Source organism: Stylophora pistillata, chromosome 9 (genome assembly GCF_964205215.1).
Source record: "Stylophora pistillata chromosome 9, jaStyPist1.2, whole genome shotgun sequence".
Classification (NCBI taxonomy): Eukaryota; Metazoa; Cnidaria; class Anthozoa; order Scleractinia; family Pocilloporidae; genus Stylophora; species Stylophora pistillata.
The window spans coordinates 1,703,901-1,730,200 of NC_142527.1; the positions used below are offsets into that span (position 1 = coordinate 1,703,901).

The window sequence follows — 26,300 nt, forward strand, 5'->3', positions numbered from 1 at the left end:
ACACACTTTTGCAAATAGAAAACACAAATAAATTTATTCGGGTCGATGAACGCTTCGAGTCAACTCTGACGCTGGCGGACCAAACAGCGTGACAAGATGAGATTTGCAAAACAATCGTAATCAAATTTAATAACACACGAAACGCAGATCTTTCCAAATGTTCCTTGACTATAACAGAAGACCACGTTGACGATACGTACGTGAATAATCATCAATCTAGATAGTTCGAGAGGGTTTCAGTAATTAATGGTATCTTTAGGTTGTGGATTTTCTGTCGCGTGACTTCACTACAGAAATACAATTATTGAATTTCGTGAAAAGATGTTTGACAGATGCATCGACGTGGAACTAATCTCGAAGGAACTAGACACATCAACTGTCAATACGTTGCACGTTTGTGCAGTTTGTAAATGTTAATACTAGTTTCTTTAAATTTTCACACAGTTTTTTAATCATTTCTATATTAAAATAAAAATTTATGTTTAGATCACAAAAATATGAAGCTTATTGTTTTTATCGTTATTTAGGTTCTGTGAATGCTCATATTGATTCCTGAAAAGCTAACACAATATTATACCTCACGCACCTTAATGTTAAAGTAATTCTGACTTTGGTAAGTTCCATAAGTTAAAACTGGTGTTTTTGAGTGTAATCAATTGTTAAAACAATCCTCACTCATACCAATTTACAAATAAAATTGCTCCGTGTAAAATTTAAATTTAGCACATTTTGTTTAATTCTGACAGATATTAATCCCTTATTGTAATTTGGTGCTTTTACTTAATCTACCAAAGACAGTCACACTCATTGAGACCGACTATTCGCAGCGCAAGTTTCATCTCGTTGACCTACAGAAAAAGTGCAGCATAAGTTGAATCTTTGCCATTGATAAAAGCCCCTCTCTTCCCCTGATTGTTTAGGATCAGTCGAACTCATCGTTAACTGACAACATACATGCAGTTCATTTAATATGTACATGCTGAAAATTTTTTGCGGCAAAAATTTTGATTGTCGTCGATGTACGATAATTTCACCTTAAAATGCATATGACACGAATTTTTTTTCTCGTTTCTTGTTGTTGGATATTTATAGAAAACGTTTCGAAGCCTTAAAAGTGCTGGAAACATCCAAAAAGAATTTTTTTGCTTTCAAAATACGCGCAATTTGCCTTCAAATTTGTCCCGGTCATGGCGCGGCCAAAATCGCACGTGACGTCACATTGTGTACCCAGATTCTTCGAAGTCAATGGAACTTTCAGAAGAGTCGGACTCAAAGGAATCATTAGAATCACTGGACATCTGTGCCTTTCAACACACTATCTATCTACTACGAAGTACTGCAGAATTCTCTCAGCGACAACAGACCTTCGTGGCAAAGGTACAAAATGTGACGTCACCCGTTAGCTCAATTGATAGAGCGCTGGACTGATGTGCGGGAGGTCGAGGGTTCGAGCCCCGGCCGGACCAACACTCAAGGTCTTAAAATAATTGAGAAGAATATGCTGCCTTTCTATAACATCAAGAAATGGTTTAGATATTCTAGTCTTCTCGGATAGGGACGAATAAATGGAGGTCCCGTCTCCTGCAGGGTTAGGGGTAGGAGACGTTAATTTCGCCACGCACGAGATTACTGTGTGATGGATGTCCTCCCCTGGGGTGGGATGGGTGGGTGTTGTCTTGCGATTATATGAGCCTTTGGCTCGGGCAATATGGGCAACCATGCCCCACGCAAAGACATTTAACTTGATTACAGGAAAATAACTTCGACGGCGATAAACTAGGTCCCAGTCTCCGGGACAAATTTGAAAGCAAATTTTTCGTATTTTGAAAGCAAAAAAAATGCTTTTTACATTTTCCCAGCACTTTTAAAGCTTCGAAACGTTTCCTAGAGATATCCAACTACAAGAAACAAGAGAAAAAATTTCGTGTCATGCACTTTAATCCCTGGCGTGTGACACACCATGGATGATAACAAAAACATTAGTAATGAAAATCATTATTGTAACGGTAATAATGATAATAATAATAATAATAATAATAATAATAATAATAATAATAACAAAAACAATAACAATAACAATACCACAATAAACTTACCACATGTCTAAAACACTAACAATTTCTAACAGTTTACTGGTTTGAATATGTCCACACCGCAACTAAAAGGTTCATGGGAGTGTTACACTTCACCTTAAAAGCTAGTTATGTTTACATTGAATAACAATCCTAAAACTCCAACCTATTACTAGTATTGCTGCCCTATTCTGTTATCACGTCATGTGAAGAAAATTTCCGATCCTCAAGAGGATATCCCAGCATTCTACACAAGCTCTTCGCTCCTACAACTTCCACCAATGGAGTGGCTTGGCGTAATCTCAGTCGATCTATCTTCGTCTTCGTAAGCATAATCCCCGCCATTCATGGGTGACGAACTAAGGCCGTACGTCGATGGCAGACGGTTGTTTCTGACATAACTCTGCGCAACTTCCTGTGATAAAAGTTAAAATCGTGTATTGGAGAAGTGTTTAATCCAGTGTGGAAAGTCTCCCGGGAGTCAGCATCGGTTGCGTCATACTACGCTGTGATTGGTCAAGAAAATTTGCGCCAACCTCCCTGCAATCCAATGCAGGACAAGCGATTCGCAGCTGGGGAGCTCGCGTTTTCTTGCGTTCCAACAGATCGCTTTTTATTACTCTTAATTCTCACTGAATTACTTCGAATTCTCGTGATATTTTCCTTCGTTTTTAACCTCTTGACCCGCAAGAGTGACTGGCATCTAATTTCTCCTTACAATATCACCCTCTGAAACAAACATTAAAGTCACAAGAATATAGAAAATGATCACTAACTGAAGCTCTTGATTGTTAAACAAATTCTCCTTGCCAGCACCAAAGGAAATGTATAGAGAACAGTATGGAGAATATGCATCCTGAAGTTAGGGTGTAAAGGGAGAAATAACCCTTGTGTCTACTTCTTTTTTTGGTTTACAACCTCAAGTCGAATTGCGCCCCATGATAACTTAAATGACTGCCCCTTACCATGTAACACAGACGGACGCCACACTGACCTGTAAGAAACGCGGACTCGCTTCTGCCAATCCCGACGCCATGTTAATAGACAAGTACATTGAAGGTTTCAAACAATGCTGCTGGATGAATAAGAAAAACAGGATCGTGATAACGGGAAGGGGAAGCATAAACCCCGCTGCAATGAAAGACTCCTTCAAGCTTAGCACTCCCGTCATTAGCAGATGGAAGACGATCATCCCAGCGATTATCCTGCAAAAATACAAAACAGAACCAATCTAACCACAACCCTTCATTTAAGTAGACCTTGTACACAGTATGACAGGCCAGCGAGTTCTTTTCAGTTCATTCTGCACAGCGTCAGAGTGGACCAAATTTTTTTTTAGTTCAACTGAAGCATGAAAAGTGAGATCATGAGAGGGAAGTAAACTGCTCGGGATATCTAAATGGCGATCGATCGCGACATACGCATATCCCCCGTTTCCTCGGGTCCAGTCTTTCATCCTACTGAGCAGGGAAAGGAGCGCGGGCTCATTTCCTGAACAGTGGCTGGTAAATGAGCCCATCCATGAACTTAACTCACCTGTTGAAAACTATTGGCCACATCCGCCCGCCAGTGCTATACACTGGGATGTATACACAGAGTACCTGGTGCATCCAGGCAATGTAACCAAACCCGAAGTACAAGACAACAAACGGAGTTATGAGAGGAGCGAGGACTGAGTACGAGATGCCCACGATCAGAATAAACAAGTGATCTTTGTACTGAAAAAAAGAGGGTCGATGATAATTAGTTTAATAACTGTTTAATGGTAACGAATGACATGTTACATAAGTCTATACCGACACAAGTCCACGACCGGAGACCAAGCCATGTTTGAGCTATGTTTGAGCTATGTTTGAGCCTATGATTGAGATGTTTGAAATCAAAGTGATACACTGACCCATGTCCGCCTGGAAAGGACAGGAAGAAACCTCCAGTTACCCTTCACTATACGCTTAAAAGTCGAAGCTTATGTACAAGAAAGATCGAGATATCCCGGTTGCTGTATCAATACACTAGACTGTTTGAAACGCACATCGAAATCTGAAGTGTTTGCATACTTTTTGTTAAGGTAACGCTCGCTTTTAACTCTGCAATTCATACCACCACAATTAAGACATAATCCCGAGAAGAGAAATACGCAAAACCTAAAAAAAAGCGACTAGAACTCGTTTATACGACAAAAATTTTACTGTCCAAAGATAAGCGAGCAATCACGAGCAAAAGGAAACAAAAAGAACAGAAAAAGGCACACATGCATTACTGAAGGAATTTATAAGCTACAAAATAGTTAAAAAAATTATTAAAAAAACCCAAAAAAATACAAAATTTCTCCACGCGCACCACAGAATTTTTCCAAGTGTTGACAGTACGATAGTTGTCAACCATTTTCCTCAGAATCAGAGAAGAATGATCAAAGGTTATCAGAGCTGCTAACAGTACGAAAGACTCTTGAGAAAGTTAAGAGAAAATTCTAGTTAAGTTTTAAACAATACATACCAAGCGATCATACATGGCATGGGGTGGTCTCCAGGCCGCCTCGTCTTCTCTTGGAGTGTGACAAAACCACTTCCGTTTAATTGGGATGATGATGAGATAAAAAATGCGCAGAAGCTCGAGTGACGTCCCAGTCAGACCACGCAACATGATGTAACAGATGAAAAACGTGGCCTGGGCCGGCAACGACAGAGCCAAGTATTGCGGTATTTCCTCTGGTTTTCTTAGTATTTCTTTTAATTGGCTGAGAACGGCTGTCCCGGCGGACAGGAAAAGGAATTGATTGACAATCTGTGGAAGCACAACAACAATACAGTTATTTCCATTAATTCAAGGGTCGAAAACAATCTCAGATGGCTCGGTTTTGGTTAAACAACCTGGGAGAAGCTGTTGTCCAACGGTTACCGCGCTGGACTCCTGATCATGGGGTCTGGGTTGGAGACCGTTTTTAGGCACGGCACTTTAAATTCTTTCACAGTATCTCTCTCCTTCTGGGTGTCGGTAAACTTCCAGGAAAGCCTGCTGAAATGCTGGGGGCGGGAGAGGGGGCGGGGGAGAAGGGATGTGGGCAACACACCTACTGTAATCGCTTCCTGCTACAGAAATGGGAAGAATAGTCCATTTTACAGTTGTGTGCTTGGTTGCCAAGCCTTTGAATGGGAGTGAGGCTGAGGGTGACCTTGTTATGATACAAACCTTGCTGCCTTTCAAATGTAAATCACTTTGTTATCATGCTAACTAGACACAGGTCTCTATCATGACAAGGTCACCTTCAGCCTCACTCCAAATCAAAGGCTTGGCAACAAAGTACACAACTGTAAATTGGCCTATTCCAGCTGAATTGGCTGGCTAATTTGCCCCTTGGTTCGAGTGCAGACTTTATACAATCTCTTTACCTTAGACAGCGAAAGCTCAAAGGCAAACAGGATCACCAACTCAAAGTTAGAAGCATTCAAATTAAAGATTACAAAAAATGACAAAAAATAATTTTTTAAAAAAATATTACCACAAAAATGAAGAGTTTTCCCAGTACAGATTTGTCCACTTCACTTTGCGAAGCGAGGCCCTCCAGCTTGGCCAGCCTCTCCAGAATCTGAAAAAAAGGAGAATCCTTACTAAATAACCTGAAACAACCAAATGAGGAAACGTTAGCCAATTCAAGTTGGCAATTTATCAAGAGTGAGAGAAAGGTTGGATCATTTGTTGGTGTACTGCACACAGGAGAATAAAATGGGTATCGAGAAATTGTCAAGGGCATTGGATGAATAGCTTGAGGGAAGGAGGGGGGAGGGGGTCAATTGGCCATGTACAAGAACCCTTGGGGGAAGGGGAGAAATTGTCAAGGGCATTGGATGAATAGCTTGAAGGAAGGAGGGGAGAGGGGGTCAATTGGCCATGTACAAGAACCCTTGGGGGAGGGGGAGAAATTGTCAAGGGTATTGGATGAATAGCTTGAGGGAAGGAGGGGGGAGGGGGTCAATTGGCCATGTACAAGAACCCTTGAGAGAAGGGGAGAAATTGTCAAGGGCATTGGATGAATAGCTTGAGGGAAGGTGGGGGTGGAGGGGGTCAATTGGCCATGTACAAGAACCCTTGTGGGAAGGGGGGGTTGGGTTGGGGGTTAACCGGCCATGTACAAGAACCAATACTATCATAATTGTCTCTTAGTCTTTATTAAAGCTGCTGGTGGGCCACTTTGATTTAAGTAATTTTACCCAATTGACCACTTTCAAAAATGGCTGCCGGATTAATATTCTTTTGTTTAAATTTAAATTAGCCTTTCTGGCCTTGCTTGAGATAATGTATTCTTTAGAATTTTGTACTGGAGAACGAGGCCAGAAAGGCTAATTTAAATTTAAACAAAAGAATATTAATCAGGCAGCCATTTATGAAAGTGGTCTATACAGCAGACAAAAGGCAGGCACAAATGGGACAGTTTTTGCCAGCTATCTAAAATTTTTAGGGAAAAAGACAACTGCTGTCCAATAAAGCCCACAAAGGTAATTCTTAATGTGTAAAGAATTCTGCAAAAGGAAACAAAATAATGGGGAAAAATCTTGAGACTTTTCAAACAATTCCAGCACAGATGTAGTTTGTTTTGAGCTTACTAAAAAAGTTTAAATACCGTGCAATGACACACCATGACTCACTAGCCAATTTGATTGCTTATAAACTCCTTTAAGAAAATTTACTTTTGAAATTCTTAAACTACCGCGAGGGGCCACCTCTTGGTCATTACAATCTTTGAATGTGCCTAGAGGTCTGACTGCTGTTTCCCTACCAAGGCTCCATTTCAACTTAGTGTCATAATTCATTAACTGAGTTGTTTAAGCAGTAATTAGGTATAAACACACATAAAACATCAAAATTCACCGAATTCATTGATAAACTAATTTATTACATGACTCGGGCAGTAAGAGAGCCAATAACTAAAATTAACCAATCAAAATGCTCTATTGCCGGTCAATATTCTCTCAGTATTGGACCGGGCACTGTCCCGAATGGTCCCAAATGATACCGCACTTGTGTCCCTCTGAACTTCAGTCGTATAATAAATCTCTTATTAACCAAGCTTGCTCAGGACCGTACTGGAAGAATATCGGCCCTCAGTCTTTTTTGTACGGACCTCGCTGCACTCGGTCTGTACTGTCAAGACCTCGGGCCGATATTCTCCCAGTACAGCCCTCGCGCTTGGTTAATAAGATATATAAATTAAATTGACTCTACTTACTAATGGCAACACAGCGAAGAAGACCCACAGTGTTAAACTGGATAGAACTCCTTCAATGAGTCCCCTCACAAAGTTACTATAGCTCAAAACTACAAAATAAAGATATCAATCCAACAAAAAAAATTACAAATAAGTAAACCTCAAGTATAAAATTTTACTTGAATGTTAAAATAGCACAAAGATATGGGCTAACTTCAAAAAAATATTAAATTGTTTCATGCAAACAGATTTATTTTCACACATTTCTGAACACAATACTGCAGCATTTCCTATTGCTAGACAAAAATGTTCAATCATATTTATCCACATTTCCCTTGAACAGTATGATTAAATAAGTATATCCAATTTTGATACCAGCATCTGATCTTAGACAGTTACATTAAGACATAAGTGACCCATTTTTTACTGTACTGTCCAATTTTAGAAATAGTGTTTAATTTTATACACTAGTGTCCTATTTAAGACACTAGCATCCAATTTCAGACAGTTGTGTCTGACTTCGGACACTTGTGTCTGATTTTAGAGACTAATGTCTGACTTTGGATATTAATTGTGGACATTAGTGTCCCTTTATAGACACTTATGTCCAATTTTAGAATCTAGAGTCCAGTTTGACACACTTGTGTCTGATTTGGACGATAGAGTTTAATCCAAGACACTACTGTCAGATTTTAGAAACCACTAGCATCCTGATTTGGACACTGATGTCTGATTTAACTTGTGTCCAATTTTAGTAGTGTTCAATTTTAAACACTAGTACCTAATTTTGGACACAAGTATCCGATTTTAGACCCTAGTGTCTTACTTTAGACATGAATGTCTGATTTAAAACACTAGTGTCCTATTTGAGACAGTAGGAAATGATAACCAAGCAAAGAAGCTTATGATTGCTAAACAAATTCTCCTTGTTGTTATTATACATGGTAGAAAATGTAAAGGACAGTAAAGAGAACAAGTATACCGTAGTTAGGATGTGTACTGTTAAATGACTCACCTGCCTCCAGCCACGGAGCTACTTTTGCAATATTGTCTAGGGAAATTAAACTTGAGATAAATCCAACTGGCAATGACCAGAAAAACACCAATGCAAATATGGCAGCATAAACTAGACCTGTGGAAAATTTCCTGTTGGGAAATAGGGCACATAAGAAAACTATTGGAAAGGCATGAAAAATGGAAGAACTGTTTGTAACCACGTAATTTTAAACCATTTGTATCATCACTCAAGGACAGTTCTTTATCAATGATCAACTAAAGCATACTAAATGAATAAAGGCTGATAGTTTCGAAAGAAACTGTTTGGGGCTGTGTCGGTGGGAGTAACAAAATAACTTGGATATATCAACAAAGTTGAAGTGGTAAATTGGCCACTGTAACGATTACAAAAGTGTTAGCCTTTCGTCGGAGCAAATGATGAAGGGCTAACGCTCGAAACGTCAGCTTTTGTAATCATTATGGTGGCCAATTTACAACTTCAACTTTGTTGATATATCCAAGTTAAAGCGTACTAAAGTTAGTAGCAGCCACTGGTATTCACGTCGTGGAAAGTTCTGAAGCATTTGAGCTAGTAGGAAAATTTCAGAATTCCTTACGATGGTCATACTCTCATCTTCATAATTTTTTTCTTGTGGGGGAGAATAGCACTGTATGACTAGTAAGTCTTTAGAAACAAGGGTCGTGATGTTCTGGCTAATCTCATCAAGTTTTAATTAGTGACTGCAGAATAGTCTATTTTACAGTTGTGTGCTTGATTGCTTTGAACAGGAGCGAGGCTAGGGGCGACCTTGTTATGATACACATGTTGCTGCTTTTCAACTGTAAATCATTTTGTTATCGTCTGATGCTAACTAGATACAGGTCTCTATCACAACAAGGTCATTTCAGCCTCACTCTGAATCAAAGGCTTGGCAACTAAGTACACAACTGTAAAATGACCCATTATGTGTCTGGAATTCTCTTGTGAGAAAATGAACTGTAAGTTATGTATATTTATAGAGTAAAAGAGATACTAAAAGCACCCTGGTTGGTCCAAAAGCTATCATTTATTGCACTGGTAAACCCGATGAAAATTGAAACATTCTACAATTATCTATTGAAGCAATAGGCTGTACTTTCAATTGGTTTACTGGCAAAATAACCCACTTGAGATGTTTGGAGAACATTAAAAAAAGTTTGTAAATCACACCCCTTTGGGGTTTGCAATTTACAAAACTTTCTGGTACTCCCAATATCAGTTCCACAAGGCTTATAATGCTAGTAAACCCATAGAATGTGCAGCCTATTGCTTACACGACAGAGAAAATATATACTTGAGTTTTAGACATTCCTTGATAAACACTGATTAGCTGAAAAACTCTGAGTGCTTTGGTCATAATTAAAATTCTTTGAAAATTTCATACAAATCCTGGCTGTAGATTATATACTTAGGTATACCTTCGCCAAAGGCCAACACCAAGGTTACCCCAGATGACATCTGTAATCTGAGGTGCTGGAGTTATGTTCATGTTTAAGGAATAGTTGTCCCATGCTACTTGCACCGCTGTTGTTGCCATGCGCAAACTTCGGAAGATTATGAAAGCACATGGAAGTGTGGTGTGCTCCTGGTTCATTTCATCCTCGAGTTTGCTCTGCAATTTCTAGGAGAAAGGGCAGAGTCACATTCAATTTGATAGTTGCTTAATCTTTAATTTTAATAAAAAAAAAATAAGTAAATAAGTAAATAAAAAATAAATAAATAAATGGATGAGTGACTGATAGAATGAACGATCTGTGAAATAATTCTGCATCCATTGATTTCAGTTTGATTTGAATATAAAATTTTCAAAGGCTTAAGTGCAGGCTGTTGGATCTTGGAGGATCACAGCAACATTGGGCAGGTCAGATTAAACAAAACTGTTGTTTGCTTGAAGGTCAGTTTCCATGTCTTAAAATTCAACAATAACCTCCTTAAGTCATTCCTTGGCCTTTCCCCCCAACCAAGTCCTGATTTTCCAGTCAAGGGGTGGGAGGGGGGTGGAGGGGGTGAAGAAATCTAATTCTACTGTATATGCCCTTACATTAGTCATGAAAAACTTACTGTCAAGTCCCTCTCATGCTGGGTGATGGAGTCAAACTCAGTACCACAGGGATGCGAACGATGAGTCGGTCTTTGTCCAGTCAAGTTGTAAATTGCCTAAAAGGCAAAGAAGACAATCAACAGTGCAAAATCATGGAACAACCTGACACTGCGGATGCATCTGGAAGTGGGCATGTTCAGGTTATTAATTTGGTTGCTAAATTAATCAGGTAGGAAATAAATTAGTAAGGTAGGAAATACAATGGCAAAAGGATTATCACACTGGATAATGGATTTGAGACCTAGCTAGGTCATTGTGTCATTTTTTCAGCAAGGTAACTTTATTCTAACAAAATAATTTGGATACATCAACAAAGTTGAAATAGAAAATTAGCCACCGTAATGATTACAAAAGCTGACGTTTCGAGTGTTAGCCCTTCATCGGAGCAAACAGAGGAATTGTGGGTTGTGTGTGCTTTTAAAGGCAGAAAATGGAGCTACGTTATTGGTGGGAACATGGCAACGAGAAAAACATGAATAAATTAGTGGAATGAAATGTTTTCGTTGATCCCTGTGAGATTTAGACTGCCGGTTTGAAAGATGAGCTTTTGTTCAAGAGTTTTACGACTTTCCATGCTACCTAAGTGTAAGGAAAGACCACAGATTGCCATATATTGCTTAGAATGATTAGGTAAATTAAAGTGTCTAGCGACTGGTTTCGATGTGTCCTTGTCATTCTTTTCCACGTCGCGAAGGTGTTCTTGGAATCGGTCACCTAGTCTTCTGCCTATTTCGCCAATGTATATCTTTTTGCAATAAGTGCAAGTTATGCAATAGATTACATTGGCGGAGGTGCACGTGAAGTACTACTTCAAAACGATCAGAGACAAGCACTATCTTTTCACAACCTCCACTCATTTCATTCAAACACTACAAAAACATAGGCAATTTTTGGTCAGAAGTTCTTTTCAGACTGATAACCAACTAGGCACTTTTAAATGCACTCGTGCACGATGCAAAACGTGTCCTTTCATTCACAACACTGATAAAATATCAGGACCCAAACGATCCATTAAGATCACCGAACACTTCACGTGCACTTCCGCCAATGTAATCTATTGCATAACTTGCACTTATTCAGGGTTCATACACTTTTTCAGGCCAAAGATTCAAGGACTTTTCAAGGACTTTCCAGGACCCTACTTAGGAATTTCAAGGACTTTTTGTAATGACAATTTTACCTCAAAACCAAGAAAAATGTTTCTGTTAACATCTAAGTTTTGGGTTTACCAAAAACAAAAGCAGATATATTTCAATATTGTTCAATAAAAAATCAAGTACTTTCAAGGACCCAAAATGAAATTGAAGTACTTTCAAGGCCTTGAAATCGGCCCCCTGAAATTCAAGGGTTTTCAAGGTTTTCAAGACGCGTACGAACCCTGCTTATTACAAAAAGATATACATCGGCAAAACAGGCAGAAGACTAGGTGACCAATTCTGAGAACACCTTCGCGACGTGGAAAAGAATGACAAAGACACATCGAAACCAGTCGCTAGACACTTTTAAATTAATTTACCTAATCATTCTAAGCAACATATGGCAATCTGTGGTCTTTCCTTACACTTAGGTAGCAGAGAAAGACATAAAACTCTTTTGAACAAAAGCTCATCTTTCAAACCAGCAGTCTAAATCCCACAGGGATCAACGAACGCTTTTCATTCCACTAATTTATTTGTGTTTTTCTCATTGCCATGTTCCCACCAATAACGTAGCTCCACTTTCTGCCTTTAAAAGCACACACAACCCACAATTCCTCTATTCGCTCCGACGAAGGGCTAATGCTCAAAACATCAGCTTTTGTTATCGTTACGGTGGCCAATTTACCATTTCAACTTTGTTGATAATTATATTCAAATTATTTCGTTACCACCACCGATGCAGCCCCAGTTTCTTTAGAAACTATCAGCCTTTATTCATTTTCATTCTAACAAGACCTCCCTCCATTCGGGATGTTGGTGAGCTGTCTGGGGAGCCTGACATAGTGCTGGGGCTGACCTACAATGGATCAGCATCCCATTAAGGTAGGGTAGATACACTTCTAGTCACTCAGAAAGCAAGGATAGGCTCTGGCAGTTTTAGGCCACTTGGCCTAAAACATTTAACATGTTCAAAGGGTTGGTCAGTACTTAGCCGATAGCAGGTCAGTAGTGAACTGATCCTTGACCAAAACTCAGCTGGTAATGAATGAAAACTTTTTTCATCTATGGTATCCATCATCACTACGAAGTGCTCTCCCAAGGAGAGCCACCACTGCTCCACAAAAAGTCATCTTACAAGCTAATGTCTCAAAACTAAACCTGACACCTTGATTAAGAGATTGGCTGACTATTACTCACATGTTTGTCAATCATCAGTCAGCTATCACCTAACTTACTTGACACCATTTCAGTTGACTTTTGGCCTTATATTGCCTGACATGTGTGGACCACTACATCCACCAACACATGATCCTGGTGGTTACTTACTTTAGAGTGTTCAAGTTTCCACACGAGACTGTCATGTTTTTCTATTAATGCCTGCCATTTCTTCAGATCTTCAATCATTATTACATCCTCAATCTAATCACAAAATCAAATTTAGTATATATATATCTTATTAACCAAGTGCGAGGGCTGTCCTGGGAGAATATCGGCCCAAGGTCTTGACAGTACGGACTGAGCACAGCGAGGTCCGTACAAGAAAGACGGAGGGCTGATATTCTTCCAGTACAGGCCCGAGCAAGCTTAGTTAATAAGAGATTTATTATACGACTGAAGTTCAAAGGGACACAAGTGCGGTGTCATTCGGGACCATTCGGGACCATTCGGGACAGTGCCCAGTCCAATACTGAGAGAATATTGATTGGCAATAGAACATTTTGATTGGTTGATTTTAGTTATTGGCCCTCTGACTGCCCGAGTCGTGTAATAAAGGTTAATAATCATCCACTTGTTTTGATTATAGCAAAAGCCACCAATTTCTTTAGATGGAGCCTCTTACTACTATGTTCACAGCAAATCTTAATTCCCAAAAACACATTGTATGATATCTGTTCATTATTCCACTAATTTATGTCTTCACCCTTTAATTCCTTGGAGGGACTCGCATTTAATTCCACCTTACAACATCAACCCAAATCACATATTAAGGTCACAAGGATAACCAAATTCTCCTTGTCAGCACCTTAGGAAATCTTTTAGAGAACAGTATGGAGAATATACATACTGATATTCACGTGCAAAGGGTTCATCCTACTTATTATCCAACTACACTTCCTAGAGTACAAATAATGTCCAAGACGAGCACATGTATCACACGGTATTAATTTTGTACCCTAGAGAACCAGTTAGACAAGCTCTCCTGCATTCCACAAGCAACAAATTGGATTGAAGTTACAAAAAAAAAATGGTGGACAATTTGAATAATTTGTCTGTTGATGAAGAGTCAGAATGGTGAATATTGATCCAGGTTTATTAAATAAATTGAACAAAGAAAAGCAGGTAGACAACAATGAAATTTCATGATTCACTGAAGAAAATAGAAACGGCAACATGACAATGCATCAATTGTGTTCCACTTCACATACTTCTGTCACATACTCCCTATAAATAGATATCTGCAAAATTCACCTGCACCAAAATAACAATTTGAATAATAAATAACTTATTAGACATTTTGGTGTGTCATATTGCTGAGTATTTTTACTTGTTATTTGTATTTTGACTCGCCCTATGGGCTCATCAAAATACAGCACAACTTGTAAAAAATACTCTGCAATACTACTCAACAAAACATCTAATGAGATGTATATATTAGTGCACAAAAAATTTTGCAATTCTGATGATAAAATAAAAAAAACAATTAACTAGCCACACCTGGTCAGGAAAAAGTTCTTCAAGATAGCTTTTCATGCTTTGTTCATTTTGAAACTGTAAGGAGTAAAAGAGATCAATAAATAAGTCTGACGAAGGGCTAATGCTTCAAACATCAACTTCAGAAACTGTGTAGGGAGGCCAACTAACATTATCAACTCAGTTGATAAAATCAATTGAAATGATCCGATATTGTGAGAAATGTGAACCAGCCATTAAGCAAAATTATGAGGCCCTGATAGGGTAAATTCCGACAGGCGACATGGCGTTGAAACAGCGACATCAGGGAAATGAAAATGCGACTTTGAGCACGACATTGATGAAATTCCGACAGTGACATCAGAACCTTCTGAAATGGTGACATGACAAAGTTTGAAATTCAGACGGGCGACATCTATACCCCCCCTAACAGGGCCTCAATTATGTAATGTAGAGATCTTAGGATTCATAGTTGCAGGGGTGCCGGGGTGGATCCAGAAATTAATTTATGGTGGAGAGGATGGGGGGAGGGGAGTTTACCTTCATAAAATACCTTTTTCTATATTCTACTCTGGAGCATAAAAAAGGTAAACACTTTGATGTAAATTTTAAATGAAACTAAAATGTAGTCCAGTCGTTAAAAATCGTTTGGTGTCAGACAACACGCACAGGTCTGGTGGGAGGTGTCCGGACCTTCTGGATCCCCCTTCCCCTGAATCTGTCACTGGGGTGGTAAGTACCTCAATCTGAGGCTTATTCTCTGTTCTTAGCTTTTAGCCTGATCTTCTGTACATATTTTTTTCCCATTAGCAGTGACTCATTTCTGTGATAATTAGTAAATGGATTATGATTAACTAGAGGAAAAGTCTTATATTTGATAATTTTGCCTTTTTCATCCATTGTTTACTGGATAATGTATTGATATTGTGAAGAGAGAGTAGATAACAAACAATCAGCAGGCGCGGGAGATACCTTTTGATTACCTTTACTGGTAGATCCCTGACTAACACTGCATATTGATGGCCTTTTCCGCAGCTAAGATATTCCTGGCGATATATGATGTACATTTTCCATTCCTCGTACAGCAGATAGCAAATAATAAAGGTGTAGAACCAGGCCGGTACTACATGTGCCCAGACTTTGGACGACTCATGTTTTATGTTCGATAAAGCAACCCTTTCCAAGCCGTGCAGGCCTTCTCCACCGAAATAATTCAACGGAAGAAGGACTGCAATACCGTACGGCATGATCACAAGGGATATTTTGACGCACAAGCGCATAAATCGGATATAAACAAGCGCGTCGATCCCTGCATAATAGAACACATCATCGTCATTGGCCATAAAGGCAGGAATTACCCATGCGAAAAACGAATGAGGCAGTTTACCCAGAGGAAACATCACATCCAAAAGCAGCTGACGTGGAGAGTAAATCTGCTTGAGTCTCGGCCGTAGGAACGAGAAAAGGCCGAGCGCAACTAAGGATATCGAAAGGTTGATGACAAGCGCCGAGACGAACTGATACGTGCTTTCAGATCCATCATCCGTTCTATTTTTGGCTTCATTTCTTTCTAGTGACTCGAGTGCTGTCTCTCTCAGCTTTCCTAGTGTTTCTTTGAAATATTTGGCCATTTTGGTCATCGACAATTATAAAACGAAACAAAATAATTAGCAAACAGCTGGGTTTCAAGGAAAGTTGATCGCCATTTTGACCCAAGAGACTGATACCTAGGGAGAATCCGCTGACAAGGAGGCTATGCCAAATGCATAAGATCGAGACACGCGCGATGCGTGTCGCGCGAGTCGTGCTCCTCACCCGATCCCAGCGGATGGATAATGACGCCCGCGCCCACTCTGTTCATATGGTTGAGGGTGTACTGAAAAGGCGTGATGAAAACTCTTGGCCAAAGTTTTTGGGTCCAACCGAACCACCATCTTATTTTCTTCTCGCCCGATTATCTGCCTGTTAGTTTCTATGGATGCCGAACTGTGGAGAAGTAAAACCGGTCGAGATAATTCTGAAAGTGCACTATTTTAGCCGCTTTGACATCTTTACAACTGACGCAAATCTCCTGCGGAACAACGTCTTTCTCCCTTGGGCCTTGGAGGACCTTAGAGCGAGAGCCAGAGGGTCAATAGTTTCTTTTCCCCCCCCCCCCTTCCATCGCCCATTTCTCCCTATCGTTCTCCTGAACCACATTTGGTGTGAGGAAGACTGGAGATGAGTTAGACATTAGACCAGTTTTAGAAAGGAAAAGATGCCGGATAGAAAATATTGAATGAATTCTGTACACCTGAGTAACTTGACAAATAGGAGTAATGTTTCAAATTCAGACATTTATTTTAATCAGAAACATGATATATATTAACTCTGCCCTACACGAGTAACAGATGAATAACATCCTTCTACATTATACGATCGAGCTCAAAATGCACCATCTTTCTTCATCACATCCGATCAGTTGCGGAACAAAAGAACCTTTTGTAAGTCGCCTTGAAGTGATCGATTTATCCGGTGGTAGAACTGAATAACTACTGTAAAATCGATTACAATCAATTAGTATAATTAACGTATGTCAGGATGATTTGTTGGAAAAGATGCACGCAAAGCACTCTAATTATAATTATAATTATTTTCATTATCATTATTATTATTTAGTTATTATCCTCAGGTAAATTATTTCCCACGATTCGTTGAGATGGTAGACACCTGCGCGCTTCAAACCGCAAGGCCTAGTATCAGGGACAAACTGCTGTTTTTACGCTTTCAGACTTGGCAAAACAGTTAATTAAAAATGGAATAATTTTGAAATGTGTACCAAAGTAGCGAAAAGCACCGCTAATGTTTATCTTGACCACCTGCCGCTGCGTTTCAAACCAGATCGCTAAGATCGATTATGACCTTTCATGCAGCCAATAACGGCGCGTCAATATTTTCTTTACAGGAGAATGACAAGAGACTAGTTACAAACAATTGTTTTATCTCGTTAATTTTTTTTTTTACCTTAAACGTACAGAACCATACTTCCTCCTTCCTGGCAGTAAATCATTGTGCCTTCAAACGGACAGCAACACTTCATACGAGTGGTCATTTGTAAACTGCTCGCCGGGTCATAACGGTCCACAGTATGGAGACATCGTCCACTTCACTGCATTGAGGAAATTTAAGTTTTCCCGTCAGCTTACGCACTGTATTGAAATAATAACTTTAACGGAAGTCTATAAATATGTGAGTCGCAATGTGGCCCCGAGTTAACAAAATTAAGCTTTAGATCTATCAGGCGTCAGTTTTAGGAGTTTATCGGTCGGTGTATATATTTCACTTCCAATCTGACAGAGTATCAAGAAAAATTAGCCGTTAACGATAATTTATTATTATCGCTTTTGATGGCGAAAACAGGGGACAGTGCTTTCGATGATTTCGATAATGATGGCACACAAAGGGAGGATGAAAGCAGCGACGATTTCTCTCCAATCGAATCGAGAAATTACGGAAAGCAAAAACGTCAGCGCAAGAGAAGTGCATCCTTACCGTTCATCGAAGGAAGCAACGGAGGACTTTGGAAAGGTTTGGTCGCAGCGAAATCGAAGGAAACCCAGTCTTTAAAATCTAAACGAGGCAATTCTCGAGGTGCCAGGACAGGGAATGAGTGGAAATCGGATTTACACGCGGATGAAACGACGGAATTACTAAATCAAAGGTTGCACGATGGTAGCCGTCCCACTAGAAGAAGTTCGAGCATGCCCGAATTTTATTCCAGATCAGATACCAGCAAAAAGGAATTGCATCGCATGACCATAGGAAGTGGGCCAAAGACGAGGGATGAGACTAACAGAACTGCAACAAGGTACTTAGAAATGAGTGACGATGATCATAGTAAAACCCTGAAGCTTCCATTCATATCTAGCGGCGAATCTTTCAAGTGGGCAAAAGATCAAAATGGTAACCAAATGGAGTCCTCGCTGACGAGATCTCCACAAAGCACCACTTTACAGAGAAAAACATATCTCCCTCATATAAAATAAAAAAGCGGAACTGTACTCATGAAATCAAGATATTCTGAACATTGATTTAGATGTAATCTTTTGACATGGAGACTGATCATGACATGCAATTATAAAAAAAACCTGGCCTAGGTTTCATAGAAAAGGCAAAAAAAGCTTAGACGACATGGAAGACTTGCTTACGTGACTCAACTGAAAAACCTAGTAGGGTATAAAAATCATCTTTACAGTTTGAATTTTAGAGATACACGCTGCGAATGTTTTCTACGGTCATAAAAAAGAAAACATCTGCTTCGCCCTTTTCAACTCTCCAACTGTTCATCGAGAAAACATTGAATCGCTTTTAGGAAACGTACATGCAAAATATTCTTGTACGTGAGTGGACCAATTGCAAAACATTGTAACTATTTTCCGTCTCGTTGCATTGAATTTCGAAGTAAAATTTATCTGCTAAATAATGGTTAAGCTTAGTATTATGAAGAATGTACTGGCTGTGCGAAAGAGTTAAATATTTAAAGAACGCTTTTAGCAATAGATTAGGTTCGTTAGCAAATGTTTATGTTGGCAAAAAGACTTATTTACGTAACATGTAGAATTGAACCAGCTAGTAGTCTGCGAGAGAATTCATTTTAACAGCAGTTTTTCCTCTGGGGTCGAGGAAAACGATGATAACGAAGAACTTGTCGGCGCATATCCTTGTTACTCTTAAGTCTTCCGAACAATCCTCCCAGCTGGGTTTTTGTCAAGTGAGAAGTTCGCAAAAGAAGGCAATTTAATCGGGTGTAGGTTTTTTAAATATTCTTCGAGTCACTGAAAGAAAGAGGTTAGGCTCCTCTCACGCACGTTTTACGTAAAAGCTCAGGGAAAATATTCAGTGAGCCGTTTGCTAATTGGACCTTCAGGATACATTTATTTTCATCTACATATCCATTCAGATCGGCACCGACATTTCCATTCATCCGCTAAACTCACGGTTTGCAAAAGTTCGCGCATGTCCTACAGACACCACATCGGAAACTTCCATTACTTTCATACAAAGCCGATTACTTTCGGGCGAATTTCATTTCGTGTCGGTGAATGCTGTTTTTATTTTTGTAATATTCCCTTCCAAAGTTTAATTAAACCTCACAATAGCCGAAAAAATCAAGAAGAGTGTTAGGCGCCTACAGATCATCATTTGTCTAATCCAGTTTAATAATGAATATTTACCAACACGTTCATATTTTTCTTTTGCAAACTCTAAAACAAGTTTAGCTTAATGAAATGGGCAAAAACAAGAAGCAATTTCCCATTTTTTTAACCAAATTCAACTAGATATGACACAAAATTTTGTCTGATAAAGTTTACGCAACGTTCTGACCCATTAAACGCCAAGTGCCCGCGGCGACAACACTACATCGAGCTTAACTTGTTTTTGTACCGTTTCCTAAGGTTGCTGAGGTTGCACTATTTTAGAAATGATATAAACTGAAAAAACTTAAAAAAAAAAAAAAAAAACTATAAAAACTACTCCAAAGAAACTAAATTTGTCATAGTTAGTTTTCCGGTTAAAAAAAATAAATTAACACTTCTTTCATTTACCGCTACTTCAATTAGTTTCTTCAAGGTAGTTTCTTTCTTTTTTGTTCAAATTCAATAACATTTGTTGCATATTAGACGCGCCGAAATGATAAAAAATGCATGTTTCAGACGCCCGGCGAAAGACGCTTTCACACGACTCTCCTTCCAAACACTTTTGAGAAGGAAATTGGCACAAATCAACGGCCGAGTGAGAGGTACTGACCTCACCATCAGAGCGAGGTAGCACGCGGGTATTTTGTAGTTCTCAACTGCGTCTCGATAGTATATTGTCCGGGAATTAAGTACGACACTTTTTCTCCGAAGTGCTCTCCAATAGAAAAACACAGCTGGTAAGCTCTAAATTCGTTCATCCACTCAGATGAAATACGTTAAACCTAGTGGCGATTTACCCCTTCAAGCAGTTTCCATTCAAGTATTATGTAATTTTAAGTTAGTTTTCTCTTACTCCCTGGGATATCAGCCTTCCCTATAACTGGCCGGCATGATAAATTTTGCTTTTTATTTACGAAGCTCAATCAAACATTTTTTCAATGCATTTTTTATCTGACGGTAATTGGTCTTCTTTTTTCTCTGACAACGTGAAATACGTGCGCGAGAAAGTTACCCATTGGCAACATATGTTTGCAAATCGGGGGTATTCTGCTTAATAATAGCTTTCCATGCTCTAAGTCGCTCGCGGGTAACAAGAGATTGCGTATATTCCGGTCTTGCGTGCACAGCTGAGTATTCATCGTGACCTGCAGGCGTCCGCCCACCCCACCCAAAGGTGAAATTGTTTATCTATTCTGTCCCTTGGTGTATTGTGTGGATCATTTAAAAAAAATTCTGCCGGGATCACGATATGAAGGCAGATGAAAAATTTATTCCGCTAGCACGAAACAAAACGAGCTTTAAGAAACAAGGTTATCACAATGTAATTTGGATGTTTTAAGCCTTCGCGAGATCTTGAAATACTTTCACACTGCAAGTAAAAAAACATGTCCAAAAGAACGAATATCGTCTAATTTTGGACGATCATGTCATACCGCGTATCGTTCTTGTGATTTCAAGTAGTTCAACTCGATATATATATACCTCTTGTTAACCGATTTTGAGGTCCGTACTGTCAGTTGCGGTCTGAATTTTTCCCGCTCAATGTTATGGCTCAAGTTAAAAGTGTACCCGGGCCATAAAAACGAGGTTACTGAGATATTTGTTGAATCTTTGGGTTCATGTAGAGGGGGCGCAGATCCAGTCAAACAAGCTTTTAAATTAAGAGGGCCGTACAGTAAAATACGGCCCGTCAAATTGACCAATCATCATGAGCGCGCGTACTACACTCATTTACTGAGAGATATAATAAAAGTATATATCGATTTCGGTACTTATATGGAGGAGTTCATTAAGAACCATAAATCACATTTACTCGGCATCGACTGTTGCGTGTACATAATCCTCAAACAAAAATGAAGGATAAGGCATTCTGTCACGTCACTTTTTTAATTTGGCTAGTCCCTAAAACAAAACACCACTACTACAATAAACATCACGCGAAACAAAACATGAACAACACGAAGTGTCTCAGACAGTAAGGCAGCCCTATTACCACAATAGTTTGCCCAATACGAAACCAATTTTTTTCAAAATGTGCGCACACTACGCCAACATAGTAGTCATATTGGGCACACGTAACAGCAGTGTTGGGCATAACAATTAACACAACGACATTTGGGCGCATTGCAATGATAGGGATTACCCAACATTGCTGCTACATTGCGGCGAAAGGAGAGCCATATCACAACTCAAGGTCGTTGTCGCTTTTTTCCTTCTCCAGCTCCTCACTGTCCAAGACACTTAAATTACAAATCAAATCCATTCCGTTAGTTTTTCAGCCACCATCACAAGACAATCTTTGTCCGAGACATTGGACTACAATCGACACTTTCAATCCAGTTCCGCTTTAAGAATATTGCTGCGCCCGCGTGTTGCTAGCGGAATGGGGCGCTTGAGTCATGCTCGAAGAGACGTTGCCGTGATAGTTCCCGAATTGTTGACTGCCATGAAAATAGTCTCCAGACCCCTTTCCAACTGCATGATCGTTGCCTGGCATGAAGAAGGTATTGGAAGATGAGCCAGTTGGCTGCGCAGCCGGTTGATACGCATGCGCACCATGCATAGGTTGGCCTTGATTCTGCACATGCTGTGACTGCGCTCCGCTGTACGTATACTGATCGTTGCGATGCTTCTGATGTTTCTTGGGTTTGTGATACTTCGTGTTGCCAGCTCCCTGTTGCATGGGCCCGCGAGGGTTCTGCTGGTTTTGCAGCGGCGAGTTATATCCACCCATGTGCATGTGCTTCCCCTGGCCATACCGAGTCATCGTCTGAGCCGCTCGCCAGGTTGAGTGATGATGCTGCGCGGGTATGAACGGACCATGGTGCTGAGCTTGTTGTTGCTGCGGTTGTTGTTGTTGCTGTTGAGTTTGCTGTTGTTGAGACTGCCCGGGACTACTTCTGTCCAAGGAATTACGGTCTGAAAAACTTGTGCCCTCTTGCATCACTGGTTGAATTTGAGGGGAGTGGTATCCCTGCAGATTTAAAAGACAGACACAGGTACAAAATATTATTACCAGTTGTTAGAGAACCTTGTCAGCATGTTTTAAATGCGAGAGAAAATTGATCAAACTTGCTTTACTGACTTATTCACCTGCATTTGTTGGTGCTGGTAAATAACCTGTGGTGCCCCAGGGTTACCAGGCTGTGCCACTGAAACCGCGGGGTGCGGCCCCAAGTGATCCTGGGAAGGCATCTGGTAGACCGACGGTGGATAGTACATCATGTGTTGGTTGGCCCATTGCTGATTGTACAGCTGAACATGGTACTGTAATATGGACAACAAGTTAAACAGCAGAACCTTTTCCCAATAGAAATATTCAGCTAAATCATGCTTTATCTATAGCAGCTGGTAGGGAGGGGTTGAGTGAAGTCTTGGAAGAAGGGAAGGAGAGTACAAGATTTTCAGCCTCGGACAGAACTTTCCTTAACCAGAATCATGATCAATACTAAAGAAAATAAATTTGCGCGTGTGGACTGAAAAGGAATGTAGTCTATTCTACAGTCTTTATCATGATAGTTACTGGGGGTGAGCGTCGTAATGGAAGAAAGTTACGTGAAAATCAAACAAAATGTACGAGAAACTTACTGGTCAAGCAAAGAATGATGACAATTATAAGAGAGTTTTCGGTGTTATCAAAACACCTGAAATCCAAGATCCTTACCTGAAATCCAAGATTGAAGAAATATCGGAGAGTATTAGGGTCTGCAAAATAAGAGAGGTAAGCATACAATTGTGAGTGCGTCCAACGAAGCTTACTTTCGTTAGCTTCAAATTGAAGGGGGGGAGGGGGACGATCTACTCTTGTAAGTAAAAAAGTGGTTGTCTGAAAATAGAGCTGGTAGAAGCTGAGCGCCGTTAAACGTAAAATTACAGTAATTGGACAAGGAGAGAGTGGCGAGGTGATGACTCAAAAACCGCTAAACTAGCTCGTAAGAGGAGGCCCTGATCAAGACTACCGCTTGCTAAGAACCTGGATCCAGATTAGCCAGGTCAAAAGCGGAACAAAACAACTTACCATCGGGCAGATCCGAAGCGTCGCTTTCCGTAGATATCCCTTGAGGCATGCGTGGCATACTGGTCATGTTCGGCAGGTGTACGTACATAACGGGCAGGAATGGCAGCTGGAAATACGATTGGTGTTGGTGTGTCACTGACGGTGAGCTGGACGGCGCAGGGTCTGCTCCTTCATTGCTCTGGTTGGTGTCTTCGGAGGCGGGGGAAGGGGGCGGTTGTTGAGTGTTACTGTCGGGGGTGGGTATGGCGGCTTGGGCATTCGAGGCTTCGTCTTCGCTGGTGTTGTTGTCGGCTTTGTTCGCCTGCGGAATAAAACCAATCGACAAGGGAAAAGTAACAGTTGGGGTAGAACTATAACAAATCTAGAGCAGCAACTTGTGTAGAGTAAAGGAAAACAGTTCCAAAGCGTCCAAAAAAAAAAAAAAACAAAAATAAAAAAAAAACCAGAAGTTTATGCCTGACACTGATCTCTTTCGAGGCTGTTGTTTGAGCTTGTCACGGAACACAGAAGACAGGGTGTAGCGTGACGAGCTCAAACGACGACTGCGCGCGAAGGCGACTGGGAACATATTGCTTCATTTACGTCATACCACAGGATTTACAAACTGACTTCACTATTGCATAAATTCAATTTAATAACCACAGCCTGGAGAACACGAATATACAGTAGATCGCAGTAAATCATTCTTGTGCAAAACTTGGCTACACTTACAGGCACGTGGGAAACTGGCAAATTCTCTGCAGTATCTGAAGAAGGAGCAGGTTTCATCACAACAGAAACTGTGAAACAAAATAATAAAAATATCACTGAGTGTCTACAGAAAAATTTTTAATTCAAAATGATGGCTAACCTGATCTGTCATCTACAGAAAGTCAAACCACTCCCCCCAGCCCCAAACCGCGCACCCCCTCCCCATACTATAATACCTTGGAGGATGTAAGTGAAGGGATTTGGGATAAAGTTTCCCTTCAAAAGGCGTCTCTAAAATTGTAACAAAAGTAGAGGATAAGAGAATATACTTTTCTTCTCGTTAGGATCATCGTTTGGTTTTCTCAAGAAGCGTGCAGTTTACCGCAAACACAACAGGAACACGTATGAAACAAACACGACAACTGTACCTAGACTTGATGGAACATGCACATCTCTCTTTCCATCTCGACCAGCTAAATGAAGAACTTTAAATTCCCCTCCTCCATTAAGTGGCTCAGCAAAGGTCACAGTCTTTTTCTCGGGAGAGGTTGATGCAGGACCTTCTCCTGCCAGCGCTGATTTGAGGTTTGGTGCATCTTTGGGAATAGAATCCTCTTTTCTGAACAATTTACTGTCCCCCTTCAAGGCCTCCTCCTGATCTTTAGCGTCCATGACCTGCTGTGATTTGTTATTGACATTTGACACACGAATAACCCCCCTTGTTCCTTGTGGCTTCACTGCAAGCTCTTCTGTCTTCTTTGCTTCTTGTTCCGATAATTTCGCGCTACTGTCTGGAGCTTTATCTTGCGTTTTTACGTCTTTCTTTTCATTTGGATCTTTTATCCAAGTACTCCTTATCTCGGCAGAATCTATTAAATTACTTTCTTCCATATTGGACTTTAGTGGAACACTTTCTACATCTGATGACGAAGCTGTTGTGGGCTGTTTAAAATCATTCAAGGGACGCCCCTTCGGAAGGTCTACCTTGCCTTTCAAAAGTTCCTTTTCAACAGGTAAGGGTTGTTTCTGAGTCTCACTTTGTTCCTTCTTCGCATTTTCCAAAGGACTAGGACTACTGCTAGTTTCAAGAGACCAACTCTCCGTTTTAGTAACATTCTCACTATTAAGAGCCCCGGGTACTTTCACCTCCCTGACCAGCAGCCTCTCTTTCTCTAATTCCAGTTCCTTCTCACCATGAGGCTGTTGATGATTAGCTGTTGAAACACTTAGAGGTTTGTTTTCTGTGCTAACATGGTTTTCCTTGGGTGGACCAGTAGGCTTCAGTTGACTGTTGTTCAAGCGGCTCCAGAACTCTGCTGGGGATTGATCTGGTGCAGCTTCAGACGAAGGAGTCCGCTCTTCAGCTTGCTGGGTCTAGAGAAATCAAAACAGGAAAAGTTTTTGCAAAATTCATAACGGTTCTTCTTCCACTGATCGTTTGCTATGATCAAACCAAAATCCAGAGAGTTGATTTTTGCAGCGAAAGGAAACCCTTAAAATAAATCACAGCAAGGAAAAGGTAAAAGTAAAGTAAAAGGTGTGAAACTAGAGGTCCAGAGTGCTAACGGTTCGGGCTCCGCGTCTTCCACCGATGCTCCCATAAGACTATGAAATATTATAAAATAAAACAGTTTTAACCTTAAACAACCTGACATCAGTTTGCATATTCTCCATACTGTCCACCCTACATTTCTTACGGTGCCGACAAGGAGAATTTGGTTTCTTTAGTTGGTGATCGTTTCCTTCATTCTCGTGACCTTAATGTGTGATTCGGGGTTCGGGGGGGGGGAGGGGAGGGTGACATTGTAAGGACAAATTAGTCATCCTTAGCAGTCAAAGGGTCAATGTTGTCTGCTTTAACTAACAATTTACAAGAAGTTACACGTACTGGTAAAGCAGGGAAGGCTGCTGGGTCCTTTCCTTGTAATTCCGCTAACTTGGCTTGTTCCTTGGAGAGGAAAATAAACAAGGACTATTGAATACTAGGAATTGACATCACTTGTAAATCTAACAACAACAGCCAAATTTTAAGTGCATCCTATTGAATGTACAGGACGTACTACAGTATACTCACTGCAATCTGTTTGGCTTCCTCGTCCTCCTTTTGAACCTGTTTCTCATCTCGTCCTCTCGGGAAGCGGCCCCGCCCTCTCGCCCTTCCAAACTTTTCACG

General features: G+C 40.3%; 2 protein-coding genes and 1 long non-coding RNA gene across 5 annotated transcripts in view; all 3 read right to left on the reverse strand.

Moving 5' to 3' along the window:
- Positions 1 to 6: 6 nt before the first annotated feature.
- On the reverse strand, positions 7 to 15,976 carry LOC111328240 (uncharacterized). The gene is made up of 12 exons (XM_022932639.2): positions 15,226 to 15,976; positions 14,267 to 14,320; positions 12,878 to 12,970; positions 10,373 to 10,468; positions 9,730 to 9,932; positions 8,291 to 8,421; positions 7,297 to 7,385; positions 5,572 to 5,658; positions 4,569 to 4,856; positions 3,609 to 3,790; positions 3,067 to 3,277; positions 7 to 2,487 (listed from the first exon to the last, which is right to left on the reverse strand). The coding sequence occupies exons 1-12, from the start codon at positions 15,880 to 15,882 to the stop codon at positions 2,320 to 2,322; spliced, it is 2,259 nt and encodes a 752-aa protein (XP_022788374.2). The 5' UTR covers positions 15,883 to 15,976; the 3' UTR covers positions 7 to 2,319.
- A 582-nt stretch (positions 15,977 to 16,558) lies between these two features.
- On the reverse strand, positions 16,559 to 17,505 carry LOC148722767 (uncharacterized). Its single transcript, XR_015991348.1, has 2 exons — positions 17,246 to 17,505; positions 16,559 to 16,776 (listed from the first exon to the last, which is right to left on the reverse strand). It is a non-coding gene; the product is annotated as an uncharacterized LOC148722767 (long non-coding RNA).
- A 3,703-nt stretch (positions 17,506 to 21,208) lies between these two features.
- LOC111327121 (uncharacterized) overlaps positions 21,209 to 26,300 on the reverse strand; it is an 18,187-nt gene continuing 13,095 nt past the window's right edge. For all 3 annotated transcript variants that reach the window (XM_088732077.1, XM_022931231.2, XM_022931239.2), the window contains 8 exons: positions 26,202 to 26,300; positions 26,016 to 26,075; positions 24,556 to 25,501; positions 24,149 to 24,216; positions 23,438 to 23,738; positions 23,084 to 23,124; positions 22,513 to 22,686; positions 21,209 to 22,393 (listed from right to left, as the gene is read on the reverse strand). The exon at positions 26,202 to 26,300 is cut by the window's right edge and continues 39 nt beyond it. In XM_088732077.1, the coding sequence (XP_088588203.1) occupies positions 21,767 to 22,393; positions 22,513 to 22,686; positions 23,084 to 23,124; positions 23,438 to 23,738; positions 24,149 to 24,216; positions 24,556 to 25,501; positions 26,016 to 26,075; positions 26,202 to 26,300 (2,316 nt within the window). In that variant the 3' untranslated portion in view covers positions 21,209 to 21,766. The remainder of the gene's footprint in view (positions 22,394 to 22,512; positions 22,687 to 23,083; positions 23,125 to 23,437; positions 23,739 to 24,148; positions 24,217 to 24,555; positions 25,502 to 26,015; positions 26,076 to 26,201) is intronic.

What these genes read in the sequence shown, in the direction of transcription:
- LOC111328240 (XM_022932639.2), bottom strand. Translation starts at nt 15,882, where the DNA reads ATGACCAAAATGGCCAAATATTTCAAAGAAACACTAGGAAAGCTGAGA. An exon ending in GGTGTTGGCCTTTGGCGAAG is followed by an intron (nt 8,422 to 9,729) that starts GTATACCTAAGT and finishes ATTTCCCAACAG; the next exon opens with GAAATTTTCCACAGGTCTAG. An exon ending in ATGCCATGTATGATCGCTTG is followed by an intron (nt 3,791 to 4,568) that starts GTATGTATTGTT and finishes TCTTTTTTTCAG; the next exon opens with TACAAAGATCACTTGTTTAT.